The sequence below is a fragment of the Dermacentor silvarum genome, chromosome 5 (genome assembly GCF_013339745.2).
Source record: "Dermacentor silvarum isolate Dsil-2018 chromosome 5, BIME_Dsil_1.4, whole genome shotgun sequence".
NCBI lineage: Eukaryota > Metazoa > Arthropoda > Arachnida > Ixodida > Ixodidae > Dermacentor > Dermacentor silvarum.
The window spans coordinates 175812762-175833258 of record NC_051158.1 but is presented as its reverse complement, the minus strand read 5'-3'; the positions used below and the strand labels follow the sequence as shown (position 1 = coordinate 175833258).

At 47.1% G+C, this 20497-nt stretch overlaps 1 protein-coding gene across 1 annotated transcript in view; it reads left to right on the top strand.

Moving 5' to 3' along the window:
* LOC119454600 (protein 5NUC-like) overlaps positions 1-19510 on the top strand; it is a 73509-nt gene extending 53999 nt beyond the window's left edge. Inside the window, exons 4-6 of the mRNA XM_037716491.2 lie at positions 1693-1878; positions 5600-5787; positions 19496-19510. Coding sequence (XP_037572419.2) covers positions 1693-1878; positions 5600-5787; positions 19496-19510 — 389 coding nt within the window. The remainder of the gene's footprint in view (positions 1-1692; positions 1879-5599; positions 5788-19495) is intronic.
* Positions 19511-20497: the final 987 nt, after the last annotated feature.

Sequence of the window (20497 nt, the reverse complement as noted above, 5' to 3'; positions counted from 1 at the left end):
CTCGGCAGGAGAGACTTTCCCCTTCCTCACAAGAAGTTAAATAGAGCGCAGGCATTGACCCTCAGATTATTGCAAACAGGTTCGTATCCCAGCCCGGCTTTATTACACAAGCTTTATCCCGACAATTATGCCAGTAGTTCTTGCAGGCACTGCAATGACTTCGCTAGCTTAGACCATATGCTCTGGCGTTGCCCCTCGTTACGAGGCACGGAATAAATAAATGAGGACAAGTGGCTCTCCGCTATCAAGAGCCCCGATGCCGGGGCGCAACTATGGGCTGTCCAGAGGGCCCACGATGCGGCGGTCGGGCATGGGCTGACTGTCCCAACGTGGGAGCGGCCCGATGCGCGCTGAGTCGCGCACCTCAGGACATTCATTAAAGTTTTACATCCATCCATCCATGTGCTGGCTCAAACGAAGACTATCATCATCAGCCAATATTTATGTCCACTGCAGGACGAAGGCCACTCCCTGCGACCTCCAATTACCCTTGTCTTGCGAAGCTGATTCCAACTTCCTACGGCGACCATAATAACGTGAAAAACACTAACACATCTGCGGAGGCATCGAGTTTCAGCTGGTTTCATTTTTCTTGACTCACGCGGCCATTTGATCATAAATATAAAGGTTTCGCCGCACCTATCATTGAATATGTTCGAATTGTTCATAAAAAACAAATCACAAGAAAGACATTTTGTTTTCTGTTCAGATTTTAATACTTTAATAGTACGCCAATCATTCGAGTTACGACGGCATGTAGGGTGTACGTTGCTCTGAGGATTTACGATGGTTGAATATTTTTCAATACGTAACTCTTATCTAGAGAACTTTACTCGCGAGAGTTATAGGGATTCTATGGCGACACAGTACCAATAAGCCAATGACGAGTTATGCGCACCGTGCAGTTTTGGTATTCAAAGCTCCTGCCAGGTGACATATTCTCGGGCAAGAGCAATAAGAAAGGCTGCAGACGCTAGCCCGTCTAACGCTAACTGGCATTTTCGCTAAAAAATGAAACATCGTCTTTTGATCACGGTGCTATATAGATAATGGTAACTAATGTGAGGTGAATTTTAGTAGTTTGGTGAAGACTGAATCCGACATGCACAAATGGCAATGTGGCAAAAATCCGTAAATAGGGCTGTCGATGGAAGTATATAATAAAAGAGGCTCTCTAGAAAACACGGATAAAAATAATACAACAATCATCAGGGAGCCGACTCGCGCGCGTTGTGGCAATAGAAGTTTACTCTATGAAGTGCACCCAGAAAGGATACTTAAGTGGAAAAAGCACACATTCTTTTTTTTTGCCTGTAGGAAATCCTTGTCCACAAAGTTCGGGTCAGTTTTGCGGGTGACGAGGAGCTTCTGAAAAGTAGTAGTTTCCTCACGGCAGATGTAGCAGTTATGTCAGAATTAAACTAAATTTAGCAGCCAATTTACTGAAGAACACCAGATTTCCAACACCTCTTAAAACATTGTTTGCTTTCAAATGGCCATATATCCGAAAACCACGCTTACATTTTCCCTATTTAAAAAGGCATTTTATTCGCAAAAATTCGAAATAATGTATTGCTAATTCTTCGTTTGAGAATTTTGCACGCAATGCAAGCTGTTCTAGAGCTTGTGCTATAGCTGGGGCCATAAACAATTTGAAGGCATGATGATTGCTGATTACACATTTTGTTTCAGGTCGTATCCGGATACTGCCCGAAGTTAAGTCAATTAACGACGAAATTGAACGCCTAAAGCAACAAGGTGTCAAAACATTTTTTCTCATTAGTCACGTTGGCTACGACGTTGACAGAACAATAGCGAAAGAGTGTCCTGACCTCGATCTTATTGTCGGTGGACACACGAACACCCTGCTTTATACAGGTAAGAATTAAACGTTTGTTTTAGTGTCTGATGCTTATGGGAGTAATTACAAATAGCTGGATTACTTTGTAAACATCATTATTGTCGGAGAATTTCCATTAATTATTGCGCAGATATCCACGTCATTTATATACATAGGTTGCACGGAAGTCATCGTGGACGCCATATTGGGGTGCCAGCAAGTCGACAAGGGGCGTAAGCAAGGAACATGACAGCAACAAAAAGCGCATCTTGCGTCGAACGTCAGAGCGATAACAATGATAAACTGGTGAAAAACAATCGCCGTGAAAAAGCAAAACATATTGCGCGTGATAATACGTTGCACTGACGTCATCGTAGTCGCCATCTTAGGGTACCCGCGCGCTGAGATGGCTGCATGACGCCACATGAATACTGGCTTGAAGTGGCAGACTTGCCTCGTCTACTTGGACGACGTCACTGTGCTTACCTCAAGCTTCGAGGAACTACTCCGGCGCCTTGAAACAGTGCTTCAAGCAATCAAGACCTCCGGACGCACGTTGAAGCCATAAAAGGGCCGTTTTGCATACGAGGAGCTCTTGTTTTTGGGCCACGTCATCAACAAGTCTCGAGTGCGCCCTGGCCCTCAGAAAACTGCGGCCATCTCTGACTTTCCTCTTCCCGCCGAAAAGAAGGCAGGTTCATTCTTTTTTTCTTTCATACCTCTATGTGAAAAGGAGTAGCCGGCGCCAATTAAAGGCGCCAACAATTAAAGGCGCTAAATACCATATAATAAAAAAAGGCAGTGCGTAGATTTCTTTGACTGTGCGCCTATTACAGGTGCTTCGTCAAGGACTTTTCACGGATCGCCGACCCACTGACTTACTTCACGAAGGCTGACGTCGAGTTCAAGTGGGAGACGCAGCAAGTCGAAGCATTTGAAGAACTGAAGCGACGCCTGCAATCGCCGCCAATACTTGCGCATTTCGACAAAAACGCCGATACCGAAGTCCACACCGACGCAAGCAGCGTAGGACTCGGCGCCGTGCTTGTGCAGAGGACTGACGGACTAGAAAGGGTTGTAAGTTACGCTAGCCGGTCGCTGTCGAAGGCGGAAGCTAATTAGTCCACAATAGAAAAGGAGTGCCTCGCCATAATCTGGGCTACACAAAGTTTCGCCCCTACCTCTGTGGCAGGCCCTTCAATGTTGTGAGCGACCACCACGCCTTGTGTTGGCTAGCTAACTTGAAGGATCCTTGAGGGCGCCTCGCATGATAGAGTCTGAGACTTCAAGTATTCGACATCACCGTCGTTTACAAGTCCGGGCGAAAGCACTCTGACGCCGACTGCTTGTCTCGCGCCCCCATCGAACCGCCGCCACAGGACGACCTAGATGACGACACTTTCTTGGGACCCATCAGTGCTGACGAATTCGTCGAACAGCGAGCTGACCCGGAACTAATGAGCCTTGTAGACTGCCTGGAAGGCAAGACCGTCATTGTGCCCAAGGTGTTCAGGCAAGGATTGGCGTCGTTTTTCTTGCAAAACGACATTCTCCTAAAGAAGAACTTCTCGCCTCTCCGAGCCAGCTACCTCCTCGTATTGCGTCCATAGGTTCTGCAAACTCTCCATGATGACCCAACGGCTGGACACCTCGGTTTTTCCCGCACGCTCGCGAGGATACAAGAAAAATACTACTGGCCTCGCCTCTCTGCCGACGTCGCCCATTACGTGAAGGACATGCCGAGACTGTCAACGACGCAAAACACCGCCGACAAGGCCAGCCGGACTTCTACAGTCAATCGAGCCTCCTCGCCGACCGTTCCAGCAGATCGGGATGGACTTACTGGGGCCTTTTCCGACTTCGACGTCCGGGAATAAATGGATTGTCGTAGCTACGGACTACCTCACCCGCTACGCCGAAACAAAAGCCTTGGCCAAAGGCAGTGCCGCCGAGGTAGCCCGATTCTTCGTTGAGAACACCCTCCTGCGTCACGGTGCCCCAGAAGTCCTTATCACCGGCCTTTACGGCAGAACTAACTCAGGCCATCCTGCGATACAGCCAGACCGATCGCCGGACCACCGCCTACCACCCGCAGACGAATAGCCTCACCGAGCGCCTAAATAAGACCATCGCCTACATGCTGGCAATGTACGTCGACATCAAACACAAGACGTGGGATTCCATCCTTCCCTACGCGAGCTTCGCATACAACACGGCCGTGCAAAAAACGACGCACATGGCGCCGTTCAACCTAGTCTACGGAAAGAACCCGGCAACGACGCTTGACGCCATGCTACCGGACGTCACCGACGAAGAAAATCTCGACGTTGCCACCTATTTGCAGCGTGCCGAAGAAGGTCGACAGCTCGCCCGCTTGCGCATCAAGAACCAGCGAGGACCGACAGCCGACACTACAATCTTCGAGGACGCTACGTCGAGTACCAGCCCGGCGACCGTGTTTTGGTCTAGACTCCGATACACCGACGAGGACATAGCGAGAAACTCTTACGTCGCTATTTCGGACCCTATAAGATCATCCGATGTATTAGCGCACTGGACTATGAGGTCGTGCCTGACGGCAATTCGCAATCACAGGGACGCCGTGCACGACCTGAAGTCATCCACGTGGTGTGTCTTAAGCCTTTCTACGCCCGCTGACGAGCTTAGGTACTTGGTTACTTTTTTTTCTTTACTATGCGTCGTTTTGTTTTCGCTTTCGTGTTTGTAGCATCGGGGACGATGCTTTTTAAGGCGTGGGTATTGACACGTATACATGTTTATCTTTCACCGGTGGCCGCTTTCCACCGGCTAACAAATGTTATACGTTATCGCTCGGCGCAGGTCGCGCTTGCATCGGAAGCTTCTCAAACGTTATCGATGCTTCTATCCTTCGTCTGTGGTCGCCGACGCTCATGTAATGTGATTGTATGAGCGACGCTAATTGTCTAGAACTTTCTGGAAGACACGCGGGCACCAGGGATTAATCTGGAACCTTCGATGACTCACGTATAAGAGCCGACGCGTTTCGCCGCAGATCAGATTTTCGACGATCGCCGACTGTGTTCGCCGCTATCGCTGTGCTTTGAGTGTAGCTTGCTTTTGTGGGCACAGGTTCGCCCAATAAAGAATCAGTTTCGTGATACGCAGTTTTACGACTGTTTACTTCAGCGTCACTACTACGTGACAATATTACAAGAAGCTCGATGACGACAGACAAAGGAAAGAACAATTGATAACATTCGAGAAACTTCCGAGACATGCAAATAGACTGTACAAGTAAAATTATGGGAAAAATAAAAGAAGAGCATCAGTTAAAAAAGTGTCAAAGGGTTGCTTGTTTGAACTGCTGATACCGCTGCGGTAATTGCCATGACCTCGCCTTTATGTGCCATCACTTAATCAAAAACACCCAACCTGCACAGCGCTGCCCTTACATCGCCCCTGCATTGCTCAGCACATGTAGCGTGGTTCAGCAAATGTGCGCAACACTTTTGGTTCTGTGACGTTGACTTCTGAGCAACGGGAATTTTTGTTTCGGGAAGGAAAGCATTGCGGAGCAGCGGCGTTGTAGCCGCGTAAATAAAGCTTTTTTTGTATATGTATCAATTGTGGTTGTTTTTCTTGCAACAGTTGTAGCTGACGATGTGTGACTCATGATTTACACCGCCTTTTGTTGATATTTGCTGCGATATCTGGTCAGCAGCAATTTGTGGCACATATGTGCCCGATGGTTGAGAAACCGATATATATTGTTCACAGGAGTGCCTCCAGTCGGTGGTAAAGCAGAAGGGCCGTACCCTTACGTACACAAGCGGTCAGACGGAAGCTCTTGTCTTATTGTACAAGCATACCGATATGGAACTTACCTTGGATTTCTCCAGCTGGGAATAGATCCCCAAGGCAAGATAATCCGGTGGTCGGGTAACCCAATCTTGCTCTCACAAGGGGTACCTCAAGGTGATATTTGTCATATTTTCTTTTATTCAGCGAAACATGTATTTCAGGTACCAAATTGTTAGTCTGTTTTTCTAATCGTGTGTCATATCAGCGTCTGCCCCTGTAACAGGAGGACGCCGCAGATCGGTCGAGTCTGAATGCTCCTAAATTATACAGGGTGTCCCAGCTATCCCGCAGCACGATTTTAAAAACAAGGAACGGCGTTACGCGAAGCAAACATAGTGCGTATGTTAGAGTAATTTTTTGGTTTATATATATATTTAGGTAATTGTAATTCATTATCCAACTTGATATCTACTGTACGTATTATCAAAGTGTAAATGAGAACATTGTAGAGTAACATAAAATACCCCCGATACAGCTTTCTGTTCCTTACAGAAATGTGTTTTTCCGAGCGCGAAAGAAGCCCGCGAATACATGCAGAATTGCCGCGAGACTGGCCGCTCGAGGCACTTTACCTGTATTGGCGAGCATCTTTGACACTCGGAAAAACACATTTATGTAGTACGTACTGAGGAACAGAAAGCTGTTTTTTTATGTTACTCTACAATGTTCTCATTGACACTTTGATAATAAGTGCAGTAGATCTCGAGCTAGATAATGAATTACCATTAACTAATAAAATATCAGTAACTAAAAAATTGCTGGCGGCTACTCCACCGTACTGGAAACAATACTCACTAGGTTTGCTTCACGTAACGCCGTTCCTCGTTTTTTAAATCGTGCTGCGTGATAGCTGGGACACCCTGTATACTGGAAAATGAAACGAGCGTTAAAAGACAGCGATACCCAAACGAAAGAATAAAAGAAACATAATGGTACTCACGATCGATTACAGTGTATTACTGATTTATCTGTTAAAGCGAGAGGAGCTGAGTTTGAATTATTAGCAGAGTCCCTTCAAACCTTCGCGCGTTGTCAATTTACTAGCCTATCTGCGCATCTACGAGCAGCAGTGCGCTGTTTAAAATCATGTGCTTCTGGATAATGAAATAGTTATAAGTAAGGATTTGCCTCGCCCTCATACGTGTAATCGTCTATTTTTGTGTTGTGTTGGTTGTATAACTGAACGTATTATATTTATTTATTTATTTATTATTTATTTATGAGTACCTTACAGCGCCCTCGTGGGACATTGTGTAAGGGGGGCAATACAGCATGTACATAATAGAGAAATACACATAGGGAAATAGAGAAATACACATAGGTGAAATATTGATTATTACAAATGTAAGTGAACACACGAACAGAGAAACGCAAAATATACTAAAACAGCAAAGTGTAGTGTCTGAAGGCGTTACACAAAAGATAATATAAAGCAACTATTTAAACACCAACAGTTTAACAAGATATGATAACTGCCGAAAACGTATTACGCAAATAACTGTACACAGACGATAAAATAAAAACAGGTGAAAAAAGCATCATCAAAACTATAAAAGCAAAAAAAAAAAAAGCATACCGGTAACAGCATTGTAGGCACGGGTGAACGCGAAAGCGCCATACATCAAATTTCGGTGCATAAATATTTTTTTAGGTTGCTCAAGAACTTTGCGTGATCCCGCTCTGATGCGAGATCATCTGGTAGGTCATTCCACAAACGAATCGCTCGTGGAAGGGCTGAAAGGTTGAAAGCGTCGGTTTCACCGTACATGCGTGATAAGCTAAAGTTGTTATTTAGTCGGCGTGAAGTTCGATGAGCTAGATTAAGGTGAACAGATGGCATCATGCTGGTGTGGATGAGTTTGTGGAAAAGTGATAAAGGGAAATGTCACGGCGAATTTTTAGTGGCTCGAGTGCAATGCCTTGTTTAATCTGTGTTATGCTAGATGGGTAGCTGTAATTACGCGTAATGAATCGACTGGCTCTGTTCTGGATAGATTCTAACTTGTTAATTAGGTATTTTTGGTGCGGTGACCAAATGGAGGGGGCGAACTCGAGTTGCGGACGGATTAAAGCAAGATACGCGAGTTTACGTACATCGGAAGGAGAATTGTATAAATTACGGCGTAGAAAACCTAATGATTTTGATGCGTTAGCACAGATAGAAGTGATATGTGTGGACCAGGAAAGATTAGGAGTTAGGTTTATGCCTAGGTACTTATAATGCTGAGCGCGTTCCACAATGCTGTTACCAATTTTGTATACGCCACTAAAGTTATGATGTTTTCGACTAAAAGTGATTAGTTTGCACTTGGAAACGTTTAATGTCATCTGCCAGGTATTGCACCACTCACCAATACGCTCTAGGTCTTGTTGAAGGGCAAGATGATCAGTACTGCTGCGGATGGGACGGTAAATAATGCTGTCATCAGCGAATATGCGCATACAAGATGATAAATTGTCCGGCAGGTCATTAATGAAGATGAGGAAAAGTAAGGGGCCGAGAACACTTCCTTGCGGAACACCAGAGGAAACATAACAAAGGGATGAAGAGTAATTGTTTGCGATAGTAAATTGCTGCCGGTTCGTTAGGAAGTTACGGAGCCATGTTAGCGTAAGCGAATCTAGTTTTAGCGATGATAGTTTTAAAATCAAGCGGCAGTGAGCAACACGATCGAAGGCCTTTGCAAAGTCAAGGAATATGCAGTCTGTCTGTAGATTACTATTCATGTTAGAATGCAAGTCGGTAGTAAATTCGAAAAGTTGAGTCTCACAAGAAAGACCCTTTCGAAACCCATGCTGGTTAGAAAAGAAGAATTTGTTAGATTCTAAATGAGTGTAAATGGTAGAAGCTAAGATATGCTCAAGCATCTTACAAGAGATGCATGTTAAGGAAATGGGACGATAATTCCCAGGTGAACTTTTATTCCCACTTTTATGGACTGGCACTACTACTTTCGCTATCTTCCAGTCAGTAGGCAACAATCCCGTATTTAGTGACTGCCGAAAAATGTGGAATAGGATTTTACTAGAGGCAGATATAGCCTACTTTGCCGAATGCAACATTAAGATATATGTACGAAAGTATCATTTAGCAAGAATATTGTTTTACAATTGCTGTTGGAGGAACGGAAATTACCGGAGCCAAACGTAATTTGAAACCGACAGTTGGCAACGAAAATTTGAAAAACATACCTAATAGCTCTCAGCGGCTTTTCAAAGAGTGCTTTATTGTCACCGTGTAGTGAATGAACTTTCGACCAAAAGAGTTTACGAACCAAGGGATCTGACAAAAAGCTGAATATCTCCGCAGCCTCAAAACACAGCCTGGTATTTCCATTTGCAGCCTCTACTGGTATATGCGAACAACATTGTGATGTAGGTTTTACTGGCTACGTTTAAAGGTTGCTCGGATGTTTAGCGTTTTCTGAGATACCGTGGTTCGTACACTTTTTTGGTCGATAGTACATAGGCAAGAAATAAAACTATGGAAGTCATTATTGTCACCTGAAGGGCCCATCAAAAAAAGTCGCAGTTTAAAGGCGAACCATTTTTAGCGATAGCAAATTAGTAGCCGTATTATATTTCTCGGCCATATAACCTTGTAAACATAGGCCTACTAACTAAACGAATAAGCATTGTGTCACGGGCACACAAGCAAACATGGACGCAACTCACTCGATGGCCGCGGAAACTCGCTGTCGAAACGCTGGAATGAGGAAGCGCGGCGGCACCTGCGAGCCAATTGTCCTTCGTGCTGCGTCTCGCATCAACGCGAACGAAGCCGCGAAACATAGCTGACGGTGGACTGTGACCCGACGCACACGGCTTTCAAGATACAGCGGCCCGGGCAGCCGCGCGCTGCCGCCGGAGCCGCCCGATGTAGAAGCTCTTCTTATGCAAACTCAATATTAAACATAAACAATTCGGTTAAATGTCATGTGTGCAATAGGAAGACAACGGAAGCCTTGCAGCTTTCACCCTTCGGAACACATTGTGCAATTATTGCGGTCACCAAATAAAAAATTATCCTTCAAATAATTTGCAAAAATTTTGATGAAATTCAAAAGCTCTTTATCATGAAAAGAAGGGCATAAGACGTGCAACATCGACCACTTTACATCCTACATAGAGTTGTGACATTCGGACTGTCAAGATTGACATCACTGTTGTTTTCAATGAGATAACAGATTGGTTTACAGCATTAATACTGTGTTAGAGCTTTTTCGCAATATAGATATAGATATATTTAAATATATACAACCATTTCTGGTACGGCTCTTCAAAGTAGTTGGCGTGCAACGTGACGTCCCGTTTACTAAAAGCGCTGTGATCGCTGCACTCTAGTTTAGAGTAAAGAAAATAATGGTGTAGTTGTACACAAAATGCTAACCAATAAGTTTTTTTCTTTTTGTGACGAGGCATTTGTATGATGAACCAAACATTGCATACGAGATCTACGGAAATCTGAGCGTATTTGTCTTGTTTGTGGTTTCATTAGAAGCTAAAGCGGAAATGTTTAGGCCACATACAATTCACGAGGGAACCAAAACACTTTAAAATGCATTCCTTACAAAAACAAGTTCCGTGGCAACCCAAAGGAAAAAAATTTCAAACGCCTCTGTTCATAAACCGTTGTTGCCCAATTGTCCCACCTAAGTAAATTCACCTATGTGATGCGTGAAACACGAACACACACACACACAAAAAAAACTGGGGAAGTGCGAGACAGTGATGCGCCGGTGTTTCCCTTATGTTAACTCACCGCTGGTTTAAACTACACAAGCGCCAGATTTGAGCAGGATTGGAGCGAAATGTCCTTCGTGCTGCGTGTTGCATCAACGCGAGACGCAGCTACACTTGACTTCAGCCAACCAAGAGAACAGGCTCGCTTCAGGAAGGAATGTTCTACGATGAATCATGTCCATGTCATAACCCGCCATGGTTGCTCAGTGGCTATGGTGTTGGGCTGCTGAGTACGAGGTCGCGGGATCGAATCCCGGCCACGGCGGCCGCATTTCGATGGGGGCGAAATGCGAAAACACCCGTGTACTTAGATTTAGGTGCACGTTAATGAGCTCCAGGTGGTCGAAATTTCCGGAGTCCCCCACTACGGCGTGCCTCATAATCAGATCGTGGTTTTGGCCCGTAAAACCCCAAAATTTAATTCTTTTCCATGTCATCAATAAGGTAATAGAAAAATCTGCAGAGTCCAATCAACCTCTCTATATGGCTTTCATAGATTATGAAAAAGCATTTCATTCAGTAGAGATACCAGCAGTCATAGAGGTATTGCGTTATCAAGGAGTACAGGAGGCATACGTGAATATCTTTGCAAATATCTACTAGGATTGCACAACCACCTTGGTTCTGAAACAATAAAAGTGGAAAATTGCCTATCAAGTAAGGGATCAGGCAAGGAGACAAAATCTCCCCAATGCTATTCACTGCATGCTTAGAAGAAGTGTACAAGCTCCTAGACTGAAAAGGCTTAGGAGTGAGGATCAACGGCCAATATCTCAACAACCTTCGGTTTGCAGATGACATTGTCCTATTCAGCAACAATGGGGACGATATTACAACAAATGATTGAGGACCTTAACCAAGTAAATGTAAGAGTGGGATTGAAGATTAATATGCACAAGACAAAGGTGATGTTAAATAGCCTGGCATGAGAAAATTAATTCCGGATCGCCAGTCAGCCTCTAGAGTCAGTAAAGGAGTACGTTTATCTAGGTCAATTACTCACTGGGGACCCTGATCATGAGAAAGAAATCTTCAGAAGAATAAAATTGGGTTGCAGTGCATATGGCAGGCATTACGAAATCCTGACTGGGAGATTACCACTGTCGTTGAAAAGAAAAGTGTACAATCATTGCTTTCTACCGGTGCTAACATATGGGGCAGAAACATAGAGGTTAACAAAGAAGCTTGAGAACAAGTTAAGGACCGCACAAAGAGCGATGGAACGAAAAATGTTAGGCCTAACGTTAGGAGACAGGAAGAGAGCGGTGTGGATTAGAGAACAAACGGGGATAACCGATATTTTTGTTGGCATTAAGCGGAAAAAATGGAGCTGGGCAGGCCATGTAATGCGTAGGATGTATAACCGGTGGCTCATTACAGTTACAGAATGGATACCAAGAGAAGGGAAGCGCAGTCGAGGACGGCAGAAAACTAGGTGGGGTGATGAAGTCAGGAAATTTGCAAGCGCAAATTGAAATCAGCTGGCGCAAGACATGGGTAATTGGACATCACAGGGAGAGACCTGCAGTGGACATAAATATAGGCTAACGATGATTATGGAGCTACATTAAGCACTGGATTCAAATGCTGCGCTTGTGTAATTCAAATCCAGCGCTAATGCAGCTCCACTAACGTGAAACCTAGGGAGGTGCGAAGCAGTGCTGTGCCGGTGTTTCGCTTCCGTTGTTCTGCTATTCTTGCACAAGTGAGGAGCAATCGAGCGCTTGTGGGGTGCTGGCGCCCTCTCTTGCGCTGCGCTAATACCGGACTGGCGTTTCGGAAGTGATTTTCACCAGTTTCTGCTAATAATGCGCTTAATGCTTAATTATTCCTGCCTTTTAAATTATAATGAATCATGTTCAGTCCTTACAATCGGTTCAATACCGCTCAGCTAGGTTTATGCTCTCTAACTACTATCGCTTAGCCAGCGTTTCTCTCATGAAGCAAAAGCTTACCTACCTCTCCTTTTTACTAAACGTCGAATTTCCAGCTTATGCCTGTTTCATAAAATACACTACACTAATAATGACCTAAAATTGACAATTTTTTCGCCCCTGAGCCATTTGTCATCCCGTATTGATCATCGAATGAAGGTTCAGATGCCTCAGTATAAAACCAATGCTCACCTCGAAGCCTTCATCCTGAAAACAAGTCAAGGCTGGAATCGCTTTCCCGCCTCCATCATCACTATCGAAGATCATGATGTGTTCAAGTCAGCTATCTGTGATCATGTGCTGCCTCATTAGCCATTATTTCTTTTTCTATTGCCACTGCTCCCTGTAATGCCTGTACGGCCTTGAGAGTAAATAAATGAAATGAATATTAGTTTATTTTGAAGCGCTTTTAATCAATTCTGCACTTGTTTTGACCTTGTTTTGAGATCTTGTTTTTGCACGTGACCACGACATGACATCACATTAGACGCCGACAGCCCGGCCTCCTAAAGTGCTTCGCACTTAATAGAATGTCCTGTGTTCCTTCTTCATGTGCAGAAAGTCTTGTAAATGCTGCCTTCCTTGAGCGCGTACAAGACCACGCACTCGCAATAGGCAGGCAAGCATTGTTAATGATGTTCACCAGCTAGCATGGCATAAAGCGTCGTCGAAGAGCCTTTACCGTACGATAGCGTGAATGACTCTATTTGCCTTTTTTTTTCATTTGCTGGGATCGTAAACAAAAGTCAGATAGGCGAAGAAATCGTGCCATGTCTTTTGCCCGAAGTCGTCCGGCTCTGTAAGCATGTCAGCAATGATGTTTCATATTGTCACGACCTCGCAGGAGACGTGGAAGCCGGCGTACAGCACGTATACAAGTACTTTATATGAGCAGCAAACGCAACGTCGTTGTCGTCTCTGTTTTTCTACCCGCGCGCTACTTCAGCGTCGTTTCCATGGCCGGGCACATACCCGCGGCGACGATATAGCATGTGGCATTTGCCCCTCCTTTGAAAGAAGCATCGTCCCGATGCGCCAAGCGACCAAGAAAGTGCAGTGATGGTGCAAAAGTGAGGTCATGATGCAAAATATGGCTTCATACGAAGCACGTGCACAAGCTCGGGCAGATGCTGCCGGTGTTTGGAGCAGTAAGGACTGTCGGGCTCAACTTCATAATTCACGTCACTGATGCGGCGTAGAACTGTGTACGGCCCGAAGTATCTTCGCAGGAGCTTCTCAGATAGCCCCCGCCGACGAATAGGAGTCCAAACCCACACCTGGTCGCCGACGTTGTACGTGACGGGTCTGTGTCGAAGATTGTAGTGTCTGGCATCGTAGTTCTGTTGCGCTTGGATGCGCAAGCGTGCAAGCTGCCTTGCTTTCTCGGCGCGTTGCGTAAACTACTCGGCACCAGTCTCGTGATCACCACACTCGTGTGGCAGCATCGCGTCCAACAGTGTTGTTACTTCCCGGCCATAGACGAGGCTGAAAGGTGTCACGCGTGTTGTCTCCTGGCGAGCCGTGTTGTACGCAAATGTAACATATGGTAAAATATCGTCCCAGTTCTTGTGGTCGACGTCGATGTACATACTCATCATGTCTGCCAGAGTCTTATTCAAACGTTCTGTCAGCCCATTGGTTTGGGGGTGATAAGCGGTTGTTTTTCGATGAGTTGTACCACTTAATCGCAACACGGTATCCAGAAGCGCGGCCGTGAAAGCAGAACCTCTGTCGGTAATGATCACTGCGGGAGCGCCATGCCTTAGGACGACGGCTTCGATGAAAAATCGTGCTGCTTCGGCTGCTGTTCCCCGCTGGAGAGCACCTGTTTCGGCGTATCGGGTAAGATAATCTGTGACGACGATTATCCATCTATTGCCGGCAGAAGACACTGGAAATGGACCTAAAAGGTCCATGCCAACTTGTGCGAACGGCGCTTGCGGTATCTGAACAGAATGCAGCAGTCCAGCAGTCCAGCAGGCAATTCAGGCATGTCTGGACATAACGTTTCACGACCGGCGCAAGTCTCGGCCAGTAATACTTTAGCCTAATTCTGGATAATGTGCGGGAGTAGCCCAGGTGACCAGCAGTCGGCTCGTTGTGACAGGCGTGTAGGACTTCGTTCCGTAGAGATGCGGGAACGACAAGTAGGTAGCTGCTGCCACTGGGTGAAAAGTTCTTTTTGTAGAGAACGTCGTGACGTAAGCAAAATGAAGGCAGCGCTCTGGCGAATAACCTCGGCACGCAGCTTGTTTTTCCCTCTAAGTAATCAATAAGAGGAACCAGTTCTGCGTCCTCGCGTTGCAGGCGTGAAACGGCGACAGCGTCTACCATGCCTAGAAAAGCCGCGTCGTCATCGTCGTGCAATGCAGTCTCAACAGGCGACCGAGACAGGCAGTCGGCGTCGGCATGCTGCTTCCGCGATTTGTAGACAACAGTGAAGTCGAACTCCTGGAGCCGACGGCTCCAGCGTGCTAGCCGACCAGCTGGATCTTTTAAATTAGTCAGCCAGCAAAGTGCATGGTGATCACTGACGACGGTGAAACAGCGACCGTATAGATATGGGCGAAATTTCAGGATGGCCCAGACTACCGCGAGGCACTCTTTTTCTGTAGGGGAGTAGTTAGTCTCCGTTCTGGATAGGGTCCTGCTGGCGTACGCAAGCACTCTTTCGGTGCCGTCCTGCCGCTGAAGAAGCACTGCGCCAAGGCCGACATTACTAGCATCGGTATGAAGAATCGTCGGGGCGTCTTCATCAAAGTGTGCGAGCACAGGAGGCGTCTGCAGCCGCTGCCGTAGCTCGTCAAATGCCCGTTGCTGCTCTTCGCCCCACACGAAGGGGACATCTTCGCGGGTGAGATGTGTTAATGTACACGCGATGCGCGAAAAGTCCGCAATAAACCGCCGGTAGTAGGCGCAAAGGCCCAGAAAACGTCGCACGGCCTTTTTATCAGATGGCGTCGGGAAATTAGCGACGGCAGCAATTTTATCAGGGTCAGGTCGAACACCTTCATGACTAACCACGTGACCGAGGAATTGAAGTTCCTCAAAACCAAAATGGCACTTTGCCGGTTTCAAAGTTAGGCCTGCTGAGCGTATTGCCTCAAAGACCGTCTTCAGTCTCCGTGAGTGTTCGTCGAACGTGGCGGAGAAAACAATCACGTCGTCGAGGTACACTAGGCAGGTTTGCCATTTGAGGTCTGAGAGTACCGTGTCCATGAGTCATTGAAACGTTGCTGGCGCAGAACACAAACCGAAGGGAAGCACCTGAAATTCATAAAGTCCATCGGGTGTCACAAAAGCGGTTTTTTCACGGTCTCTCTCATCAACTTCGATTTGCCAGTAGCCGCTTTTCAAGTCCATCGACGAAAAGTAACGTGCGTTTCGTAGCCGGTCCAGTGAATCATCGATACGCGGTAGCGGATAAACGTCTTTCTTTGTGATCTGGTTGAGTTTTCGATAGTCGACGCAGAAGCGCAGACCACCGTCCTTCTTTTTCACCAATACGACAGGCGATGCCCACGGACTCTTAGATGGCCGAATAACTCCGTCCTCAAGCATCGTCTTCACTTGTTTTTGGATTGCCTCTCGCTCTTTCGGTGCTACACGATAAGGATTCTGCCGGATGGGTCTTGCGTCGTCTTCAGTGATAATACGGTGCTTGGTGAGCGGCGTCTGGCTAACTCTTGAGGTTGATGAGAAGCAGCTGTTAAACTCATTGATGAGCTCAAGAAGGCTGTTGCGTTCGATGGGCAATAAAGTTCGACTGACATCAACCACAGGTGCAGGCATAGGCGCGGTGGACGCCGCGTGCTGCACTGAGAGGCAGTCTTGTATTGGGGCAATTTCGTCGAAGTAAGCAACAGCAGTGCCTTTAACAATCTGTCGACGTTCCCTGCTAAAATTCGTCAGCAGGAGTTCAGCATGTCCGTCGAGTACATTAATTACGGCCCTGGCGACGGAAACGCCCTGACTCAGTACTAGTGCGTTGATGTGTTCAGCGACGCCAGGCCCGGTGTGCAAGTTATCGCAGATGACAGGCACGAGGGAACAACTTCGCGGCGGAAGCGTGACGTCGTCGTCGGCGATACGTAAAAGCAGTCGCTGGTCATCCGCGGGGTCGACGTCTTCGGAGCTCGTAGCAAATGTCACCATGCGGTCGCGGACATTAATAACTGCACCGTACTCCCTCAAGAAATACATTCCCAAAATAAGTTCTTTACAGCACTCAAAGAGAATGACCAGGGTGGCAACGAAGGCTGAACCGGCGATTATGATTCTGGCTGTGCATTTTCCAATCGGCGTCATCAACTGGCCCCCGGCAGTTCTGATGTTGGGCCCGGTCCAGGGCGTCTTCACTTTTCTTAGACTGTCGGATAGCTTTAGACTCATTATGGAAAAATGCGAACCAGTGTCAACGAGAGCGGCCACTTGGTGGCCGTCGGTGCTAACGACAAGATCGGCGCTGACGGCGTCTGTTACATGTGGTGTGGTCGGAGTCGTAGAGGTGTCGATCGTCGGTGATGGGGGTTCTTGGGAAGCTGGACGGTTTGCAACCTCACCCCCGGAGGTCGCTGCCTCTAGTTTCCCCGGCGCGGGCTAGGAGACCTGCCCCTAGAGGCGTCAGGAAAATCGCGACGGGTTGGTTGGGTGTAACGAGCCGGTGATGGGGAACGCGATCGAGGCGTCGTTGAACCTTCCGGTCGAAAGTTGGAAGGATTGTCGTCGCATGTACGCGGAGCGTCAAACCGAGGGTAACTATAGTAGGTGGGAAATCTGGGAAACCCAGCTGCGCGGTAGTGGCAAGCTCGATAAACATGTCCTGCTTCACCGCAATGAAAGCATAGCGGCCGGCGGTCAGCGGTGCGCCACAAATCGGTTTTTCGTAGCGGATAGCCGGCAGGGAATTCTCCGTAAGACGGCGGCGCAGCGATCGGCTGTCGGCGATACGGCATTGCAGGTGGCGGCTGTGACTGTCGAAGATAGGGCGTCGGGGATGGCGGCGGTGGCTGCGTCGGAGTGGTTGACGGTGTCAGCAGCATCGAAGTGGCGGGAGGTGGACGACAAAGAGCTTCCGCGTATGTGCATCGTCGCGGCGCCGCTTGCCACTCGGGCGACGAAAAGGCCTGTCGAACTTCCTCCCGGACGACATCAGCGACAGAAGCCACCACTGGTGCCACGGGAGCAATTCCGAGCTGCCGGATCTCCTCTCGCACAATCTCTCGGATAACTTCACGCAGAGATGTACCGCTGCCCTCAGGTAGCAGTGAAGCATTTGTTGGCGAGTTCGCGCGATCGTATTGGCGGTACCGCTGCTGTAGTGCCTGTTCGATAGCGGTAGCCTCCTTGGTAAATTCGGCCACTGTCGTCGATGGATTCCTCACGAGTCCGGCAAACAGCTGCTCCTTCACTCCCCGCAAGCGATAGCGCAACTTCTTTTCTTCGGCCATCTCAGGATCTGCTCTGTGAAAAAGGCGGGCCATATCTTCTGCAAACATGGCAACGCTCTCATTTGGCTTCTGAACACGAGATTCGAGAAGGCGCTGCGCATTGTATTTTCTGTCGCTGCTAGTGAATGTGTCTAGCAGCTGGGTGCGGAAGGCATCGCATGTGGTCAGGCTCCTCTCCCGGTTCACAAACCATGTCCGCGCACTGTCTCGAAGAGCAAAATAGACATAAGACAGCTTTTGCCGGGAGCTCCATTCATTATGACTGGCGACACGCTCGAACTGGTCCAGCCAATCTTAGACATCTTCAATGGCGTCACCATGGAAACTTTCTGGGACCATAGGATGCTGTAGCGTCACCTGCGATGGAGTTGCAGTGGCCATGGCGGTAGTACTTAGACGCGGTCCGGCAGGATCCTGCAAGGGGTTGAACTCGGGCGTCAGGCCTAGCAGGCCGCGGCTGTACCGGTGAACAAGAGATTCGACGAGCGAAGGCGATTCCGCGTTTGATGGATGGCTCCACGAAGGGGTGCTAAGCATGAGGCAATCCTACCCCGGCCCTCCACCAGTGTCACGACCTCGCAGGAGACGTGGAAGCCGGCGTACAGCACGTATACAAGCACTTTATATGAGCAGCAAACGCAACGTCGTTGTCGTCTCTGTTTTTCTACCCGCGCGCTACTTCAGCGTCGTTTCAATGGCCGGGCACATACCCGCGGTGACGATATAGCATGTGGCAATATTGTTTCCTTGTCCGTTAGCCTGAAGATGGTAGGCTATTTCCTGCGCTGGCTTGTGCAGCCGTAATATAGAATCACTTGTTTAGGCTAGGCCGCGAATGCCGTTCAACTGCTGAGGATGAGGGCTTATGTGAGCCTTACGGCAATGGGAGTTTCTGAACGAAAAAGCATCGCCTCATAAATGTTTGCTAGGGAGTTAACGACGACACTGTCCATGATAGGATTAAACACCTGCATGAGACATTCAGGATTAGAATTTAAGGAACTGAGAGAAAAGTAATTTCATTCACTCGGTCCAAAACATGTTAGTTAAGAAAAGATTCCTGCAGACCAATCTCCAGATGATTGTTTAAGTTACTGATAGAGATGCAAGCTTTAGTAATATGCTGGCGATATTGAGATTAGAATTGAGGCAATATTGCGACAAACCTATTGCAACCACCGGAATGTTTCATTGATAATGCATGCGTGAATCCGTGCTCCTCTCTCACGCGTGGTAATGATTACCATAATGATGAAGATTCATCGGCTTTCCCTTTGAAATAGAGCAGCAAAATGGTCACCTTGCCTTCTTGGGTTAAACGGGTATAATATGTTCACGGCTATCAATATAGCATTTTGCCTATATCCCCTTAATCTTTTTCTCTATTCCTCAAAACGTCTCAATCTACCTTATACAGTACCCTATGCCTCTGAAGAAATTCAGTCCTATCAAACTCTTCCCTGCTTTCTTCCCTCAATACGATAAACGGCTGTTGCTTATCCAGACTGCGGACTGGTTACTGCTTTCATCTACTTGGTATTTCTGCTCTTGAATGTGGACGTCACCTGCGAGTCTCGCTGCGTGTATACCTTCGCATTCAGCTTGGGCGAGCTGAGTATCCCCGGATTTTCGTGGCAGCGCACGCATGCCGCATCCTGTTGCGCATATTTGCTCCTTTTTTGTAGGAGGAGGAGGAGTAGTAGTAGTATTAGTAGTAGTAGTAGTAGTAGTAGTAGTAGTAGTAGTAGTAGTAGTAGTAGTAGTAGTAGTAGTAGTAGTAATAAAAGGCTAAAACTGTAGAGGCCTTTTTTGTCCTCAGGCAACCAGCTGAAGCATCAAATATGAAGGCACTGATCGTTGTGTTATCGAAAAAAAATTTCCCTTGTAATGTACTTTTTGACATTCTTGTAAATATCAATGCTTTTTTTCTTTCCTTTCCATCCTTGCCATCCAATTTATTGTCTCTGTTTCTGTCACTTTCTTTTTTATGCATGCTGGATCTATTTATACATTCAATTAAACAATACTTGGTTGCTAACTTGTTCGGCCCCTTTATTCATTCCGTGTTGATGCTATTGATCTACAGATATTTGTGTATTTCACTCGCTCATTTACTTTTGTGCATGGCATTGTGTCTTCTTTGAAAATTAATTTTTCTCTGTGCTTCCCTGACTTCAAAAGAGTAACCCATGTCATCATGCATAGCCTCATTTGTGCTTGTACCCTGCCCACATTGCCCGGAGTTTGACCTCCAACTCCGACATGGCATTTACGAAGGTTAGCGCTGGTATCATACTTACTGCCTTTCTGTAGCATGGCTCAGTCAGTCTGACGTCACCGGTCATTTCGCTAAAATCACGAGCCCTGTTATGTCACCATTCTTTCCAATATCTACTTCGTTCGAACCGCAATAAACGTTGTTCATCACCAGACTGCCGTCCCGATTACATGGTGGCAGCGGTGCCTAGCCGAAATGGCCACGCCGCCAGCCCTTTTGCCGTCAACGATTTTGCCGCCGCCAAGTCCCAGGACACACTGGACAACGCCTGGCTTGGATTGAAAACTTTGAAGAGTAAGTTCACGCTATTTTCCACTGCTACCCAGTTGAGAAAACAAGCAAAAGAAGTGCAAGCAGCCACGTTGCTAGTGATTATTGGCGAAGAGGCAAGGAAGGTGGCAGAAGAGGA